We start from the raw sequence: 18,297 nt of genomic DNA, 5'->3' as shown, positions 1-18,297 counted from the left end.
ACCATTTTCCTTTGTCTTCAGACACCAACATTTATGTTGCCATCCCAGGATATTACATACACAAACATACCCCAAACTGAATGGAGAATAAAGCATAAATGATAGTTTGAAGTGTGACCTTTCACAATGCTAGCAGGGAAATAAATAAAACCACCATAGCCTATTGTCTTTATTATCAAAGTTTATTGTTGGGGTCAATTTCTATCTACTGGGGAGTACAACTATGTCTCAATATGTGCTATAGTAATTCTAGGGTAATAGCCATTCTGCAAAATAGTTGTACTGGGACTCTGTTAAGCATAGATCATAATTAAGTCTGGAAGAATGAGCCCAGAAAAACCCTGACAGTAGAGCCATTACTCTAGGAAAGTTCCAGTGCTATGCAACCTGTAAGGCATCATCTATCAGCTGATGATGAGACTCAAGAAGGTGTTGGTGGAATGAAATAGGACTTGAGCCCATTTTCTACTCTTTTCCTTAAGAAAACTATGGCTCCAGTGCAGGAACCCAAAATTAGGTCTTATAAAATCATTTATGCTCCCAAAGCAAGTAAAACAGGACGTAAGAGGAAGGGCCAGGAACCAGGACAGTGGAGGAGAAATTAAGTGGAAGTGGAGGGGATGGAAACTTCTGGAATGCAAAGTAGCGGGATTTGGATGCCATTTGTGGTAACGCAAATGTGTTGGTGAAAAGCAAATGGGGAGACAATTCAAACACTGAAAGTTATTCAGATACCAGAAACTAAGTGAAATTATCTCCCCCATCCCCACAACTCCCCTGGAGGAAAACTGGTTTTAAAAAAATGAGAAAGGTGAATCACTAATAGGAAAATGAGTACCTGAGTAGAAATAGGTGTTTCAAGATGCCAAGAACAGTATGATCTATAAATGAGCTGAGTCTACAAGGAAAAGTGGTTACTGTTACTCAGATCTGACATTGGAATGACATTTCTAGCAGTGGCTTGGTCTATAAGGTCCTGGCATATTTTTTGTAGCACAGATAAGCTTAGAAGGAATGTTCTCATGACAACTTATGTGGGAATGCAAATTTCTATAATGTAAAAATTCAAAGACCTCCCATCTATTCCTGCAGGGTAGAGATTTAAAGTACTGAAACAGCTTGTGGCTAAAGGCCCATGTCCTCTCATACCCTTGTGATAAAAATATTAAAGAAATGAACAAGTATCAGATGAGTCAATGAGCCTTGTACCATGTAGACAGCAGATAATTTATGGTGACTTCTTCTGCAGGCAGCCTGAGAAACAGAAGAGCTTGTGTACTAAATGCTGCCCTATCATTACGTATAATGACAAACAGAGTCATTAAAGAAGACCCTAAAAAATTCTAGCTGCCGACCAGATTAGGAAGATAAATAAAACAGCACAGTTTATTTTAACCTGTATCTTCCACACTAACCTAATTTGTCTGTAGAAAAGCCATCTGCTGGCACCAGGCCAGTATGTCTGAATTTTGCTATCATTAGTATTTTCATTTTTCCAAAAGAGGAAATGTATAAGTAGCAGGTATACATAAAAGACTCATTTCCATAAAGCCTTTTCTGTAGTCTTAACCTGTGTGGGGACAGGTTCTACTCTTGGAAGCATTTTTAAAGGCAAAAGAAAACATTTACTTGAGGTTTGCTCCACAGAAAGGACACCAGTGGAGTTGGGCCCATATGAGTCTCTTGTTGGTGTTGAACAAATGGTCTCTTCTCCAGGAAATACCTTTGTTCATTCATATTTACAGGGTTTTTTAGTGGACACATGGATTAATCTCTAAACAAAAAATGGGGCAGAAGCAGTTTCTTCCCTAATCATGTCTCTGCTGAAATCGAGGGTCCCAGACACCTTTTCTGACACCTTGTGGATGTGGGGCGGGGTTAGGCTGTATCGCAGGATGGGGTACACAGGCTGCTGTCCAGACGGGCTTGTTCTGAGCCCTGTGGCCTTTTGCTGTTCCCTGTGCATCCACACTTCGAGGAATCTTCTTGAGGATTTTCCTCCTCACCTGTTTCAAATAGTTCCATTTGCTGGAAAACAGAGAGAACCGAAGTATGAATTAACCCTTGGATTTTGGATTTTAGAAATCGTATACATTTTAACAAACACAATTATTCCATTAGTCAGACTTCCAAAGACATGAGTAGAGGCAGTTTTATGGCCGTCTATCCCCTCCTAAAACTCCTGCTTCCTGAGAATCCCTACTTCTATCACTTCTTCAGCTCACAAAAGGACAGCTGTAGAGAGAAGTGGTGGTCATCATGGGCAAAAGGTCACATTTGGTATCGGACGTACATGCCTACCTTCGCAGCTGCAGCCTAGCCCTGTCTCTTCCCTCTCCTCTTTTGGTAGTAAAGAGCTTAGAAAAGAAAAAAATGTTATCTAACAAGGAAGGGGGTGCAGAAAAAAGTAAAATGAGAAAAGAATTAAAAATTCACTATAACTCAAAGTTTGATATCCAGCGGAGAATGGTTAGCAGAAAAGGAGGCTGAATTCATGAAGAGAGAGGGAAGGGACATGAGGGGGGAGAAAGCAGTTTCGGTGATGTGAATGGAACAGTAAGAACACCCTGCTGGAGGACTGACAGAACTCCCAGTGGAGACAGTATCTAGGGGTCTCAGAATCACAGCGGAGTTCAGTAGTATGCGTACGATTCGATCTGAGGGCAGGGACAGAGACGGAAGTCACTCTTGCACTTATACAGCAAGGAGTGGGATGAAAGATTTGAGTTAGCACTTCCCTTGAAGAAAACAGCAAGTAGGATGGAACCTTCGAGTTACGCCACAAAAGAAACGTCAAGGTAGTTTTGGGTCCTCTGTAGAAAAAGGAATGACCCTTCATATTAAATACTGTGTGTCTAGGGAAATAAATTGACCATCAGGGAGACAAGAGCAAGAGGGTAAAATGAATTGTATATTCTTTCCACATGTTCCCTCAGTGTACCTGGTTGGCCGTGCTCTCATCTCAAGGTGTGTGTGTGTGTGTGTGTGTGTGCGCGCGTGTGTGTATGTGGTGTAGACTTGCCTCCACCAGTGGTGTGTTCATCTGCACTCCCTGATTCCTCTTAAAGCTGCTCCCCTTCTATATTCAACTTTGAAAATTCCAGGCCTGGACTTTATTCACTGTAGTCCCAGATATGTGCCCTGTTTTCTTTTCTTTTTTTGGTGCAAAGATTCAATTTAGAAATATCTCCCTTCAGACATCAGTGGGCTATAAGAAATTATTGCAATTGCTCATTCCATCCATGTGAAGGTCATGATGAGACTAAGAAATGTTTTAAAAACACTTTTGAACTTCATGGGAAAAGCAAGTCTAAGCTACTGTTTTCACGCCCCCGTGGGCTTCTGCAGACCACTCAAGCATGGGGATGAAGCCCACAACACACAGTTCTCTCCCCTACACCAGGGTGTTCTCCCTACATCATGGTCCTACAGGCCAGTCGGCTTTTTGGCAAAACCTCTTGCTAACTATGCTCTTTCAGGCCCAAATCATTTCTTTGAGCACGATGGCTCTCAGATGAAATGTTCCGGTAACTCTCTCTTGGCTCATGTTATGTACTATACAAGTGCTCCCAGGTCCAGGCCTCAGAGCAAAACACCCACAGAGTAAGCCACGCAACACAAGACTGACATACAGGAAAGGCTGCTGGCCTGTTACGTAGGGTACTATACCACAGGCTTGAGAGTTCTCGGAAGCACAAGAAAGTAACGGCAAGAGGAAGGGTATCTGTGGACCACAAACCGGGCCGTCAGCGCGGGCGCCAGGTATGTGCCGATGGCTGCCTGGTTACCTTAGCTCTCCCCTCGGCTGTCAGTTGCCCTCCGGCGCACTCTCCGAATCGCATTCTTTGGGCGCCTCCCCTCCTCCTGGAAGCTCACTCTCAATCTCCCACAGGACGTCATCTTCATCTTCCAAATTGCTGGAGATGTGGCACTTCTTGAACCCCTGGACAATGGATTCACTGGAGATGCTATTCCACGCCACCATGACCCACTCGAGGAAGAGCCCCAGGGGCGGCTTCTTGGCGTTGCCAGTGGGGCTCAGTGCCAGGTTCCCTGCCAGAAGCCAGTTGGAGTACTGGGCCCGGACACTGTCATTTAGCGGCTTGTAGACCACTACATCCAACACCTGCAGCTGCGAGGTCAGGCCCCCAGGGATGATAACCATGTCGGTGTTCATGCTCTCCATGGAGCTCTTCACAGAATCAGTGGCGTGGCCACGGAAGCCGTTCAGGATCAGCATCCCACGCTGCTTGGGTGCCGCACCCGTCCTCCGCCGCCACACTACCTCCAACCAGTCCTGCATCAAGTCCTCTGTCATCCACCCGTATCGGTGGCAGCGGATTTCCATTCCACTGGGGAACTTCCCAGGGGGGATGTACGTGCCCCTCAAAATGATGTACGGAGGCAGCTTCCTCCCATCTGCCAAGACACCGAGCATCGCTGTGATTTTTAGTTTCTCCCTGCCGGGCGTCTTGACCAAGACAGGCTTTTCGCCCTGGTTGTCCACAGTCACCCGCGACGGCACCTCTAGACAAATGGGCGTCTCGTCGGCATTGCCCATCTGAGCCACCTGGTAGTCGTGCGCCCTGCGCAGTGCCAGGACACTCCGCTGGTATGTGACAAGCTTCTCAGTCAGGTCTTCGGGCAGCTGCTGGGGCACAGGCACTTTATGCCTCAGGGACAAGTCATACCTTCGCATCATTCTTCGACACCAGCCCAAGCTAGCCTTGAACCCCTTCTCCGGAATGTTCATTTCTTGGGCGATCTCAAGAGCTTTCAGCTGCATCGCCTCCCTGGTGATCGGGTCCCCTTTGGCCTGCATGTACCTGACATACTCGGCCACACGCTGGTCCACCAGGGCGAAGCGACCGTTTTTGGGACCGCGGAAGGCCCGCCGCATGGCATGGGCATTCTGGAGCTGCGGCTTCACTTTGCGCCAGTCTCGAACATTCTTTTCCAGCACTCCAAACTGCTTGGCCGCCTGGCAGTTGTTGGTGCTCTCGGCATACTCCACCACCATTAACTTGAATCCCGCATCGTAACTGCGCCGCATGCCCCTGCTGAACTGGAGCTTCCCGGCAATCTCGTCTGCTGAGAGGTCATACCCCGGGAAGCCCATGGCCATGTAGAAGGGGTACCCCTCACTCCACTCGGGCAGATCCGTGAGGTCTCGAGGCAGGCGGAGGCCAAACCCATCTAGGTGCTGGGGCTGAGCAAACTGTGGGGTGGCATGCATCTGGCCGGCCCAGTCTGGGGGCTTGACATCAGACTCTTCATTTTCTGGGAGACAAATGGGGAGGGGCAAAGATAATGACAGTACTTATAATAGTTTCTGGCCAGTTCCCTGATTTTTTGGGTTGAAATACTAAGAATATCTTAATCTGAAGTTTACCCAAAGCAGTAACTTTAATAACAGATAGCATTTCCTAAGTCCTTACTCACATGCCAATTCTTACGGACTGCTACATCCAATTCCATTAATACCTATATATCATCATTACTCCTGCTTTGCAGATGAAGCTACAGAAGTGAAGTGATAAATCCAGGTAGGTGAGCTAGAAAGTGCCAGAGTGGGGAACCGAACACAGGTAAAACCTGGATCACATGGTTGTTCTGTGGGCCATGTTTGGGTCAAAATATTTTTATGTGGGGGAGAAGTCAAATAAAACCCATACTACCGGGCAGCCCCGGTGGCGCAGTGGTTTGGCGCCGCCTGCAGCCTGGGGTGTGATCCTGGAGACCCGGGATCGAGTCCCACATCGGGCTCCCTGCATGGAGCCTGCTTCTCCCTCTCCCTGTGTCTCTGCCTCTCTGTCTATGAATAAATAAATAAAATCTTTAAAAAACAAACAAACAAAAAAAAAACCATACTACCATATAAGAGTCCAGAATTTAGATGCATCATGGCCTGCATCACATTCCTTAAACCAAAAAAATCTATGGCAAAACCATATTTAGCACAGCTAAGCTTTTAAGGCAGAAAACTAGTTCCTTCTACTAATGTCAGAACTGGGTTTCATTGTATACATGTATTTAGAAGGTGGTCACAGAAACTGAATAGGACTTGGAGAAATTATCCTATCTCACCAAAACTAAGATGCCATCAGTTGTAAGATATACCATTAAAAAAGGGAAAAAATGCCATTAATTCTAAGAGGCATTCTTAATTTAACAGATGCTAAATTTAAACATCAGAGATGTTAACAAGATGGGGTGGGGGGGAAAGCACGTCTTAGAATCAATGAAATGTGGCATTTTAAACTCTTAGCTATAGAGAAGGTGAATAAAACCAGTGGCTGCTTGAAAGCTGTATTTATCCAACTGTTGTCCTAACTATGATGCCTGATAAAGGACCATGTGCTTCTCAGATATATTTGCTCACATATGTACTACATTTGCTCTTGCTGGCCACATGCTTCGTCATGTGATTTTCCTTGGCTTTCAGAGGTACTTGGTGTACTACTGAGGTGGCCTCCTTCCCCTAGGATGTGCGCTGGACCAGATGCCATACAAGCTTCAGTATGCTGCATGCACATATAACACTGCACATTGAGACATATCACCCACAGCTAACAGAGGAAGAAATGGAGGCTCAGAGAGGTGAATGAAATGGCCTAAAGTCACACAGCACTGGAAAGATTTTGAAACTCCAAAGCCCATAATCTTTCTGCCTCATAACCCTGCCTTACTGTTAAATATGCCACACAACATATATGGAAAATCCAGCCTCACAATGCTCCCCTATTGGATGGATGCTGGAGTGGTTTAATTGTAGTACCTGCAAAGGTTCCTCCATGGAGCTGCCATTCATCAGAATTCTGAGACTCCTCATCCCCTTCCAATCGAGTGATCATGTCTGGCTTAGGGAATGGGAATTCTGTTTATAGGAAATAAAACAGGTAACAGCTGTGTGTTACTGTCTTGAAACACTGCCAAAAGTAGTAGTTTATAATACTTACGAAATACCCTCCCATGCACATGCTATTCTCAATGTGGAGATACACAAAAGACGGGGGAAAGGGCTCAGGGGTACTTGAAGAAAAAATATAATAGGAAGTTATTCTGTCCAAGGGAATTTATGGATCTTTGCTAAGGAGGGCTGGTACTAGCAACAACAAAAAAAGAGCTGCATTTAGCAGGGACTTGGTGGATCCAGTGACATTCTGGTACATGTATGAGCAACTCAGGAAATGCTTCCAACTGGTTACACTCTAACTATGTAGATTATCAATGCTGGGAGGGGAACCAGGATTCTCTGGTGGTATGTTCCCACGCAACTGAGGCTGGACAGGGCAAGAATAAGGCTTCCTAAGGAATATATGGAACACAGGCCCAGACTTGTGGTGACATTTCTTAGGTTATGTCTTTTTTTTTTTTTTTTAAGATTTATTTATTTATTTGAGAGAGAGAGAATGCGTGCACGAGCATGTGGTGGGTAGGGGGCAGAGGGAGAGGGAGAGAAAGTTTTAAGCAGACACCACACAGAGCCCAATGCAGGGCTCTGATCTCACGACCCTGATATCATGACCTGAGATGAAATCAAGAGGCGGACCCTTAACCGACTGAGCCACCCAGATGGCCCAGGTTATGACTCTATGTGAACACCTGGGTTGAATGAGGATGGTTCAGAGAGCTGGCACAAGTTGCTGAGTAGGAGGACACAATATTTATATCCTGCCTAAATCAAAAACAGGAAATTAAACAGGCACAGGCATCAAGGGGACAGAATCCAAGTTCAGGAGAAAGGGATGTTGGACACCAGAGAAGAGACATGGAAACAATTCTCTGGGCTCAGGGCTTCCAGGAGACAAAGGAAAACAAAGCTTTACCCAGGGACAGGACAGTTTCATAATTCATCCTCATGACTTCCCGGTAGAGGGCCTTTTGTTGCTCCGTCAAAACTTCCCACTCCTCGTCGGAAAAATATATGGCCACCTCATCGAATAGGGCGGGCACCTGAAATAGCGAACAGGCCTTTCTCAACGACTAACAGGCACACGCAGACACAGACTCACACCCTTTCATCCTAGAAGGGAGGGGCCTCGACATGCTCCATCACATTCATCACGGCTCCTAGAGGCACCCTAGGACACAGCACAGGCCCCGCCTGCCCTGCTGAGTACCCATCACTGCCTTGGCCGACAGACAGGCAGAGTAGCACCCCGAGGAGAAAAACTCCCCAGCACAGATCACCAGGTCACCAAGCGGGGACATCCACTGCGGGGACTGCTGGTCTTGGCTTAGCCCCCCACTCTGGAGCCAGGAGCACCCACACCCAAGCAGACACCCTGGGGCAGTTCCGCTACCAAGGCAACACGTCCCCTGCCTTCTCTCATCTGCAGATCCCTAGCCCAGTGGGGGCGGGGGGGCGGGTGGGGGTCCTGGGTACTGTTTCCTTTTCCAGGGGCACCAGCCTTAGCGTTTGACTCAGAACCCAAAGCCCGGGGAGGAACCAGTGAGAGAGGGGGCCTCATTTGGCCTTTTCCAACCTACGATCTGAGAGGAGAGCTAATTAGAGCTTAAATTTATGTAATGAGACACCAGAGCAAACTAGTTTGCTTTCATGCCTAGACCTTCTGCAGAAAGCCCTAAGGGCAGAGAAGGCAGCTCCAAAGCTCTCCCCACTGTCCCCCCTCCCCCAGCACTGTGGGAGGGGGCACTGTGGGAGGGGGCGCCGGCAGCTAGGCCACCCACACCAACCTCCTCTTGCTCATCCAACTACATGTCTTTTTTTTTAACCATGATGTTTCTTTCAGTCACTAAAAAGCCTCCAAAGTTCATCATATTCAGTGATCGGAGATCATTGGGCCAGGGTTTTGGGCTGGTTTCTTTGCATTACTGCTTTCAAAGCTATTCTCCAAGGCTGAATCCAGAGCCTGGGTGATGATGAACCCAGTTTTCATCAGCTTAGAAAATTCATGTCTGCACTGTCTGTAGCTTCTTCAGGTGTCCAGCCATCAGTCATGTGACTGGCATGACATACTGGCATTTCCCCTTATTCCCAAAGTCCACATCCTCCCTTCCCACTCTCAGCACCCTATATGCAGGGAGCACTTATTAGGGACAGGCCCCTGTAACTGCTTTATCTGTTTTTTCCAACAACCCCATTTAATCAAGAAGGAAATGGGCTCAGAGAGGCCTTGCTGCTGGTCAAAGTCACATGGCCAATAAATGGCAGGGTGGAGATTTGGACCTGGCACTCTCTGGGTTCAAGGCTCCAGCCCCTACAAAGTAAACTGTCCTCCCTGATGACCAGCCGCCCCCCTCTCCCCCACCTCCGTGCACAGCTATACTCCATGCCTACTCTTTGACCTTTCACATCCCTGCACATTGCTCTCCCACTGCCTCAGAGCTCCTCCTCATTCTTGATCCGGCTAACACCCATACACCCACCGTCCCACCCATCTTCCAAGACTTAGCCTAGATGTCCTGTTCCCTGGGAAGCCCACCCTGACCTGGGCTGTGTGCCCACCTACACGTTCCCATGATACCTGGGCTCAACACTACGGTGGCACTTAACACAACGCAGTATTCTTTTGGTTTCCTCGTCAGCTTCTTCTTCTGCAGTACAAGCTCACTGAGTGCAAAACCTATGGTTATTCCATTTCCCTCAGCCTAACACACTTCTCGTAGACAGTAATCACTTAAAAATGTCCTTTTGATTTAAGCAAACAATATCCGAATTTCCCTTCCCTTATTCCACTTAGAACGGCTTCAAATGATCATTAAATTTTATCTGTCACAGAAGTAAGCCTCCCCTTTGGAGTATGTGTGAGACACTAGGAGGTAAAAGTGGACGGATCTCTAGGCCTTCCACAGGCTTCATCAATCTGGAAAGCCAGGCAGCCAGGGATTCTCTACCCCACCCCTGCCCACTTCCCAGACTTTTGAACAACCCTCCCTCTGGCCTTTTCTCTCCCTAGGAAATTCCAGATCTAGGCCAGACCTATTTATAGTCCCTTTCCCTTTGCTGATAAAATGGGACACAGGACTAGCCATGCCTGTCATTTCAGAGGGGCTATCGATACTCAGAAAGGTAACACATCCTTGGCCTGGTAAAAACACCAGGAGCCCTGATGTTGTGAGAAGGTGGCTAGAGGCTGGCTGGGGCCAGATTCGTCTCCTCATACACTTATGACTGATCCACAGAGGATCTTCAAACAAGCCCACATTATGCTCTGGAGACACACAGTACAGTGGCTCAGAAATTCCCCTCACAGCAACCCTCTGTGAGAATTGAGCAAGCCTTCAGCCAGGCCCTGTGGTGCATGCCTCCCCTCTCTCCACAGAGGCTTTTCATCTGGCTAAGCACAGCAGAAGGTAAACAGGGCCAGCCCTGGGCCACACTCAGAAGTCAGGCAGCCTGTGTTCAATCCCCAGATACCCTTTCTTGGCCCCGTCCCCTTCCCTTTCCTCAGAAGATCCAGGACACATCAGATAGGTACTCCTGCCTCTAGCCGTGTACTGCCTTGCTCTGCTGGCAAGCTGGCGTTCTAATGCTCATCTCCAAGGGTAACACTGCACAGCCTCACTGATGAAGTGGCCTAACTACCCAATGAAGGTGGCAGGGATCTCAGGGCAAGGGGTTGTTACCAGTGCACCAAGATGGTGCCTGCTGGATGTCAGACACCGGGCAGGGCGCTCCTTCTTACACGCTTAAATAGATTACCTTGTTGAACCCTTTAAATTATCTTATTGAATCCTTTAAATAATATTAAGATATGAGCATCACTACCCACTATTTATTATGAGTGAGGAAACAGCTGCTAAGTAACTTGCCTGCAGTCAGAGTTAGAGAGTCTGATTTCCAAAGCCCATGCTTTTTCAGCAGGCCACTTAGCTACGGGGGCTGCTCCTAACCGCACACAGCTTTCCTCTCGGATGCTTTTGCGCATGCTTTCTGCGAGTCTGGAGTGCAGGCCCTGTCCCTCCCCCTGGCCACTGCCACTCGTAAGATTCAGTTCAAGGCGTGTTTTTCCTTTTCTCTACTTGAAACTCTATTTCTACTCCAACTCTCCTATGGAATATTATCCTAATACGTAGCAGGGTTCTTATGTTGGAAGGGCTTTTAAATTCTCTACAACCAAAATATCTATTTAAGGAACAGATTCATTTCTTTTCTTCCCCTAGCGTAATGTCCTAAAGAAGGGTTTTTCAACCTTGGCATGAATGACATTTTGAGCCAGATAATTCTTTGTGGTGGGGGCTGTCCTGGGTACTATAGATGGATTAGCAGTGTCCCTGGCCTCTCCCCAGGAGAGGCCTAGTAGGATCTTCCACTCCCCAACCCCTATCCAAATCATGAGAGCCAAAAATGTCTCCAGATATTGCCAAATGTCCCCAGGAAGGGATGGGCCTGGGAGTCAACCTGCCTACTGCTCAAGACTAGGTAGGTCCATGCTTCCCTTCTGCCAAGAGCCTCTTGAGTTCTCCAGTCTGAATGAGACCGCACCCCTGAGCCAACTTCCCCCACTGCACTCTGAATACCGTACTATGAATTGCATTCACTTCCCTACCTTCCTCACAAGAGTGGCAACTGCAGGAGACTAGAGATCTTGTCTTAAGAACATCACCACTGTGCTCAGTAACTACAGATGGCCTGGAGGCCCCAAAAGCCAGGCCCCCGCCTCCTTTCTCAGCCAAGCATGGTCTTCACCTTGATCTCTTCTCGCTGTCCTGCCATACCTCAATGTCCACCTTCCCTGTACTCATTTTCTAAGGTTTTCCATGCTATCAAGATGTTCTGGGATAGCCAATTTAGCCTTAAAGCCCGAGGTCTCTACTGCCTGGAAGTCTTGCTCCATGCTACATGGGACGGACTCCAAGGTCTTCCAAGGTCTCCCCAGCTGCAAGGGATCAGGCCAGGGAGAAGGATGGGATGGGCAGAGAACACAAAAAGACAAGGGCAGTGCAGCCTACAGAGCCAGGCTGCAAGCCCAGGGGCTGGTAGTGTATTATTATTTTTTCTTTTTTTAAATTGAGATATAACATACAACAAAATGCACTACTCTTAAGAGTCCAGCTCAACATGCATTTTTAAGAACAAATGTCAGTGTGCATGCGTATCCTTGGGGCAAAGTAGATAACTCCTCTGCTCCCCAATTCCCTTGTGTGGGAGGGGAGCTGGGCGGGACATTTGGGAGTACCAGGATTCTATGAATACACATCTCCTATTGGAAACAAAGAATATAACAGATACTGATAATGTTCACACACAGAACTAAGCAGAGAAAAGAAATGTCAATTTGTTGCATGTTTAAGATTTTCACCATTCATGCCCAAATGTCAGGGTGTCCAGTATGTACTATGAATAATCATACGCAATTATAACAATAATTCTCTATTACACCGCCCCCCCCCCCACCAGCCACCCACCCCGGTGTTTCCTGAAGCGCCCCTGGCACAAGCCCACTGCAGCCCTGCTCACTTCTTTGGGTGAGGCTTCCAGAGTGCTCGTGCTCACAGGTGCAACCTGGTGGGCCACAGCAGACAGGCAGAGACCGGGACGGACAATGTTGCGTCTACATGTTCATGAATTTACTCTGCTTCTATCAACTTTTCTGTTTGAGTATGTTCCAGATTCTCTGCTGCCCATCCCCTCAACCCTTCAATTCAGGCCTGCTCGATGTGCAGCTCTCCTGAGTGTGCTAACATAAGAGACGTTCGCAGAGAACCAATTGTCCTCACCTCCTGCAGCTCTCATGTCAGCTCAACGCCCCAAGTCTTATTTAAAATGGTTCCCTTCAAGCAGCAGCAGACTCTCTCCTTCCCCAACTTTAGTCTGAACCCTCTTCTCCACCAGGCTACCATGTGGGTGCCCCTCCTGCCCTCAGCTAGCCCAGCCCAATCTTAGTAAGAATCCTGCTAAGTCACTTTAGAAAGAGTCCCCCCCACCCCTGACATGTGATCAACCTAGCCTGCCTTTAGCAAGAATCTTGTTAAGTCAGTTTAGCAAGAATCCCCCCATTCTTGAAGTTTCCTCTTAGTAATTTTCTGTCCCCTGACCCCTCCACTCTGGAGGATTTTCTGGTTAGAAATCCCCGCTCGCCTCACTGTATTCAGTGTTGACCCCAGCTCCCCAGCTCCCTCCTCTACTGCAACAGTCCTGACACCTGTCTCAACAGTCCTGAACAGAATTTTTCTTACCATCTTCACAAACGTCAGAATATTTTTTTCTTTAACACAGGTCAGCAAACATTTAGTTGGTGTCTGCAGCATGCCTGGCACTGAGCAGGATGTAGGGGATTCAGGGGTAGGACAGCGAGATAAGCTCTCCCTGCCTCTCGGATTTCCACCCTGAAGGATGATAAGCTACATGGCTGGAGACTGTTCCCATAACCAGCTCCTCCATTCTTCACAGTGCCTTTTAAAGCCACAGGACTGTTTTCTCAGGAATGCAAACATACCGGGCTGGGCTGGGCTATTTTTACTTCCTATGTCTGCCTGAGGAGGAGACTTAACACAAGCCTGGCTCAGGCCTGCTTCTCTCCTCAGAGCTGTGTGGACCTCACACCTTCTTACTTACCCATCCACCCTCTGAGCAGATCCGGACTTTCTGCATATCTGTGGGGCCATCCTCCAGCTCCCGGCTCTGAATCTCTTCTTCCTCTTCTTCTTCTTTTAGGGTCAAGTTGAGAGTGTAGGCTGTGGACTCCATCTCTGCAAGCAAGATTCAGTTGAGAAAAATCAGGTACGAGTGTAAACTCTTCAAAGGCTAGGATGGGGGCAGCTTGCACAAACCTCTTAGCCTTGAGCACTCTTCAGGCTGGAGTAAGGGAAGGAAACAGAGTCAGGTCTGGGGAGGAATAGATTCAGGAAAGGCACTAGGAAGCTGGAAGGTGACGTATTTAATTACGAGAAGAGGGGCTGCAGGCAGACAGCATACCTGAGTGTCTTCAAATATTTAAAAAGCTACCTGGGGAAGAGACCAGACTGGTTCTGTAGAGACCCAGCAGCGGAACAGGCCTGGTGGGTAAACATTCCTGGAAGAGGTTTTAAAGAGCACTGCAAGCCAGAACTTTCTCACAGCCAGTGCCCCCCAAACACGAAATAAGCGGCAGGAAGGGGGTGTCGGCTTCCTATGGATGAAGGTGTTGGAACACAGATGGGACGGACACTTGCTCCACGGGGCTGTCTCCACAGCCGGGTTAGGCACCGGGAGGTTGGTAGGCCCGGAACACCCGTCACCCGGATTTTCCAAAGTCAAAGATTCTGTCCACGAGCGGGCTCAGGAAACAGCCACTCGGCCTTCGGGGATGTCGGAGCCCGAGCCGCAGGGACACCTGGTGAGGCGTGCCCGAGCGCCCGCTGGCCGCCCTCCGCCCTCCGCCCTCCGCCCAGCAGCGGGCAACAAAGGGCCGAGCTCCTGCCCCTGGGGCGCGGGCAACTCCTGGGTGCGGGCGAGCGCGCGTCTCGGGGGCCGCCGCGTCCTCCCGGGCCTCGGGAGCGAAGACCCCGCCGAGCGCAAAGTACGCTCCTGTCGAGATTCCACAAAGGGCGGGCGAAGGCGGCGGGTCCCGGGAAGAGCCGGACGGGCTTCGGGGCCCCGGAGCCCGGGCCCGAACTTGGCCGCGGCCTGCCCCGCCCGCTCCGGCGCCGAGGCGGGGGCGGCGGCGACAGCGACAGCGACAGCGCCCCGCAGCGACAGTGCCCCCGGCGCGGTGCCCGCTGCCGCCCCCGGCCCCGCGCCCCCCGCCCCGCCTGCGGCCGCCGCGCCCCCGGGCGCGCTCGGGTGTCTCCAGCCATCTTGTCCCATTTCCCTTTCTCCGCGGCCCCGCGCCCGCAGCGCTCCCGCCGCCCCCGGCCCCGGCCCCCGCCCGGCTCGGCCCTTCTCGCCGCCGGGCCCCCTCTCCGGCCCCGCGCACCTGCCGGGCGGCGGGAGCCGGCGCCGCCTGCCACCCGGGCGGGCCCGCAACAAAGGCGGCGGCGCCCGCCGCGGCTCCGGCCCCGCGCCCCCGCCCCCGCCGGCGCCGGAACGCCCCGGAGCCGCGGGAAGGGCCGCGCCGCCCGCGCCCGCCGCCCGCCGCCCGCGCACTCACCGAGCGGCCGGGGCGCCGGCCGGGGCCGCGGGGGGAGACGCCGAGGGCTCCGGGCCGGCTGTCACGGCGCCATCCCTGCCGCCTCTCCGGCTTCCCGTGCGCGCGGCCCCTCGGGAGGGAGCGGGGAGGACACGTGGTGGGAGGAGGAGGGTCCGGCCGCGAGCTGAGGGTGTTGGGAGGCGAGGGGAGGAGCGCGGCTGATGTCAGCGGGCTCGGCGGCGCCGGCTCCGGACACTCCTCCCGCGCGGTTTCCGGCGGGCGCCGCCGCACGGTCCTCCGCGCCGAGCCCGGGACCGTCCTCGGGTCCCCCGGCCGGCCTGGCCGCCGCGCCCCGCGCCCCCGCGCCCCCGCGCCCCCGGCTCTGCCCGGCCCCCACCCCCACCCCCACCCCCACCCCGGGGACCGTCGGCTTCGGAGCGCTCAGGGCGCCCTCCGCGGGCAGCGGGCGGGAAGGGCCCGGCTCTCTGCTCTACCCGAGCGTGACGCGTGACCCGGGTTGCGCCGTCCCGACGCTTATTTGCATTCCGCGGGGGTTTGCATTTGCTGAGCTGAGCCCTCGAGGCGCTCCCCCCGCGCTTCAAGGAATGCCTTGCGAAGGGTAGACCAGCAGGGGACCGGCGGGGACTGAGGAGGGGCCCAGGGCCTTTGGGGAAGCAAGCTTGGATGCAGGCAAGCCCACGTGCAGAACTTCCATCGCGGCCTACGTGGGCAAGGAACTTCCTGGCGTGTGCAGTTGTTACCTGTTAAAGAAAGCAAGCCCTTCCCCCCCCGCCTCCCCTCCAACAACCCGCAGTTTGTTTCCTATAGTCAAGAGTTTCTCATGGTTTGTCTCCTCTGATCACAAGTGATCTCGTGGAAGTAGCTCTATGGAAGGATCTTCTCCGAAACGTTCAAAGGACAGCTCTGTGGACCATGAGCACGCGAGCCCCGCCCGTGCCGTTCTCATTCCAGAAAAAAAGATTCTGGGTTTGGGTTTTTGTTGGGAAGTCGTTAAAGAAAGAAAGAAAGAAAATTACTCTGGCACCTGTTAAAACGGAAAGGAAGACTATATTCAGAAATATGGAAGTAGGTGTCAAGACTGTCACACTAGGAGAGAGCTATAGACTGGACTCTCAATACAGCAAAGGCAAGTTGGGGAAGTATAGCCCACGGACCGAGTGAGGGACTCGGGTGGAGATTTATTCAGAGGTGACAGTAAAGGGAGAGGATTCTTGCTGAAGGCAGGCCAGGCCGATGAGATAGCCAGGGTGGGGCGAGTTCTCCCTAAACGGACTCAGGAGGGTTCTTGCTAAAAGTTGGCTAAGGCCAGGGGCTGGAGGGGATTGTGTCCGGGCTAGAGAGAGAGGCCTCGCAGAGGAGAGGGCTCAGAAGAGGCTAAAATTTGGTCGAGGAGAGACTTTTCTCAAACTCCTTAGAGTGTTCTGAGATCTCAGTAGCTGCTAGGAAAAATCTCTCCAGGTTTTTTGTGGCCATTTCTATTTATTTATATATCACCCAATTACCCTATCCCTCCCGCCTCCCCTCCAGCAATCCTCAGTTTGTTTCCTATAGTTAAGAGTTTCTCATGGTTTGTCTCCCTCTCTGATCACTTCCCATTCAGTTTCCCCTCCCTTCTCTTTGATCCTCTAGGCTGGTTCTTATATTCCATTTATGAGTGAAACCATATGATAATTCTTTCTCGGACTGACTTACTTACTCATTTCACTCAGCACAATACCCTCCAGTTCTACTCATGTCGATGTAAATGGTATTTGTCTTTTCTGATGGCTGAGTAATATTCCATCATATATATATACATATATCACATTTTCTTTATCCAGTTACCTGTAGATGGACATCTGGGATCTTTCCATAGATTGGCTGTTGTGGACATTGCTGCTATAAACATTGGGGTGCATGTACCCCTTCAGATCATTACATTTCTATCTTAGGGTTAAAAACCTAATAGTGTAATTGCTGGTAAGAGAGTAGTTCTATTTTTAACTTTTTGATGGACTTCCATACTGTTTTCCAGAGCAGCTGTACCAGCTTGCATTCCCAACATCAGTGTAAGAGGGTTCCCCTTTCTCAGTATCCTTGCCAACTTTTGTCATTTGCTGACTTGTTAAATTTAGCCATTCTGACTGGTGTAAGGTGGTATCTCATTGTGATTTTGATTTCTTTTTCCCTGATGCCTAGTGATGTTGAGCATTTTTTTTTCACATGTCTGCTGGCTATTTGTCTTTTTTAGAGAAATGTCTGTTCACGTTTTCTGCCCACTTCTTGACTGGATTATTTATTTTTGGAGTGTTCAGTTTTATAAGTTCATTATACATCTTGGATGTTAGCCCTTTATCTGATATGTCATTTGCAAATATATTTTCCCATTCCATGGATTGCCTTTAGTTTTGTTGACTGTTTCTTTGCTGTGCAGAAGCTTTTTACCCTGATGAAGTCCCAATAGTTCATTTTTGCTTTTGTTTCCCTTGCCTTTGGAGACTTAACTAGCAGTTGCTATGCCCAAGGTCAAAGAGGTTGCTGTCTGTGTTCTCCTCTGGGAGTTTTATGGATTCCTGTCTTACATTTAGGTCTTTCATCCATTTTGAGTTTATTTTTGTGTATGGTATAAGAGAATGGTCTAGCTTCATTCTTCTTCATGTTGCTGTCCAATTTTCCCAACACCATTTGTTGAAGAGACTGTCTTTTTTCATTGCATATTCTCCCCTGCTTTGTCAAAGATGGGTTGACCATAGAGTTGAGGGTCCATTTCTGGGTTTCCTATTCTGTTCCTTGGTCTGTGTGTCTGTTTTTGTGCAGGTTTCATGCTGTCTTGATGATCACAGCTTTGTAATATAGCTTGAAGTTAGGCATTTTGATGCCCCAGCTTTTCAATATTCCTCTATTTGTGGTCTTTTCTGGTTCTGAACAAATCTTAGGATTATTTGTTCCAGCTCTGAGAAGAATGTTGATGGTATTTTGTTGGGGATTGCATTGAATGTGTAGATTGCTCTGGGTAGCATAGACATTCTAGTAGTATTTGTTCTTCCAATCCATGAGTGTGGTATGTTTTTCCATTTATATGTGTCTTCCTCAATTTCTTAAGTATTCTATAGTTTTCAGTGTACAGATGCTTTACCTCTTTGGTGAGATTTATTCTTAGGTATCTTATGGGTTTTGGTGTAATTGTGAATGGGATCAATTCTTTAATTTCTTTTTCTTCCATCTCATTGTTTGAGTATAGAAATGCAACTGATTTCTGGGCATTGGTTTTATATCCTGC

General features: G+C 49.5%; 1 protein-coding gene and 1 non-coding gene across 4 annotated transcripts; both read right to left on the bottom strand.

Annotated features, from left to right (window-relative positions):
- Positions 1-163: 163 nt before the first annotated feature.
- On the bottom strand, positions 164-15,216 carry POGK (pogo transposable element derived with KRAB domain). Of its 3 annotated transcripts, none has more exons than XM_072732907.1 (6): positions 15,039-15,216; positions 13,526-13,659; positions 7,830-7,956; positions 6,779-6,877; positions 3,789-5,280; positions 164-2,028 (listed from the first exon to the last, which is right to left on the bottom strand). In XM_072732907.1, the coding sequence occupies exons 2-5, from the start codon at positions 13,655-13,657 to the stop codon at positions 3,809-3,811; spliced, it is 1,830 nt and encodes a 609-aa protein (XP_072589008.1). In that variant the 5' UTR covers positions 13,658-13,659; positions 15,039-15,216; the 3' UTR covers positions 164-2,028; positions 3,789-3,808. The 3 variants fall into 3 exon arrangements, with proteins under 3 accessions (XP_072589008.1, XP_025859157.1, XP_025859158.2); XM_026003372.2 differs by lacking the exon at positions 15,039-15,216 and adding an exon at positions 13,916-14,591; XM_026003373.2 differs by lacking the exons at positions 7,830-7,956; positions 15,039-15,216 and adding an exon at positions 13,916-14,520.
- On the bottom strand, positions 12,380-12,513 carry LOC140595238 (small nucleolar RNA SNORA52). The gene has a single exon (XR_011996764.1). It is a non-coding gene; the product is annotated as a small nucleolar RNA SNORA52 (small nucleolar RNA).
- Positions 15,217-18,297: the final 3,081 nt, after the last annotated feature.

The sequence above is a fragment of the Vulpes vulpes genome, chromosome 13 (genome assembly GCF_048418805.1).
Source record: "Vulpes vulpes isolate BD-2025 chromosome 13, VulVul3, whole genome shotgun sequence".
Taxonomy (NCBI): Eukaryota; Metazoa; Chordata; class Mammalia; order Carnivora; family Canidae; genus Vulpes; species Vulpes vulpes.
The sequence above is the reverse complement of the archived record's forward strand: the minus strand, read 5'-3'. Positions and strand labels throughout refer to the sequence as shown.

What these genes read in the sequence shown, in the direction of transcription:
- POGK (XM_072732907.1), bottom strand. Translation starts at nt 13,657, where the DNA reads ATGGAGTCCACAGCCTACACTCTCAACTTGACCCTAAAAGAAGAAGAA. An exon ending in TCTGCTCAGAGGGTGGATGG is followed by an intron (nt 7,957 to 13,525) that starts GTAAGTAAGAAG and finishes TCGCTATTTCAG; the next exon opens with GTGCCCGCCCTATTCGATGA. An exon ending in CCATGGAGGAACCTTTGCAG is followed by an intron (nt 5,281 to 6,778) that starts GTACTACAATTA and finishes TTTGTCTCCCAG; the next exon opens with AAAATGAAGAGTCTGATGTC.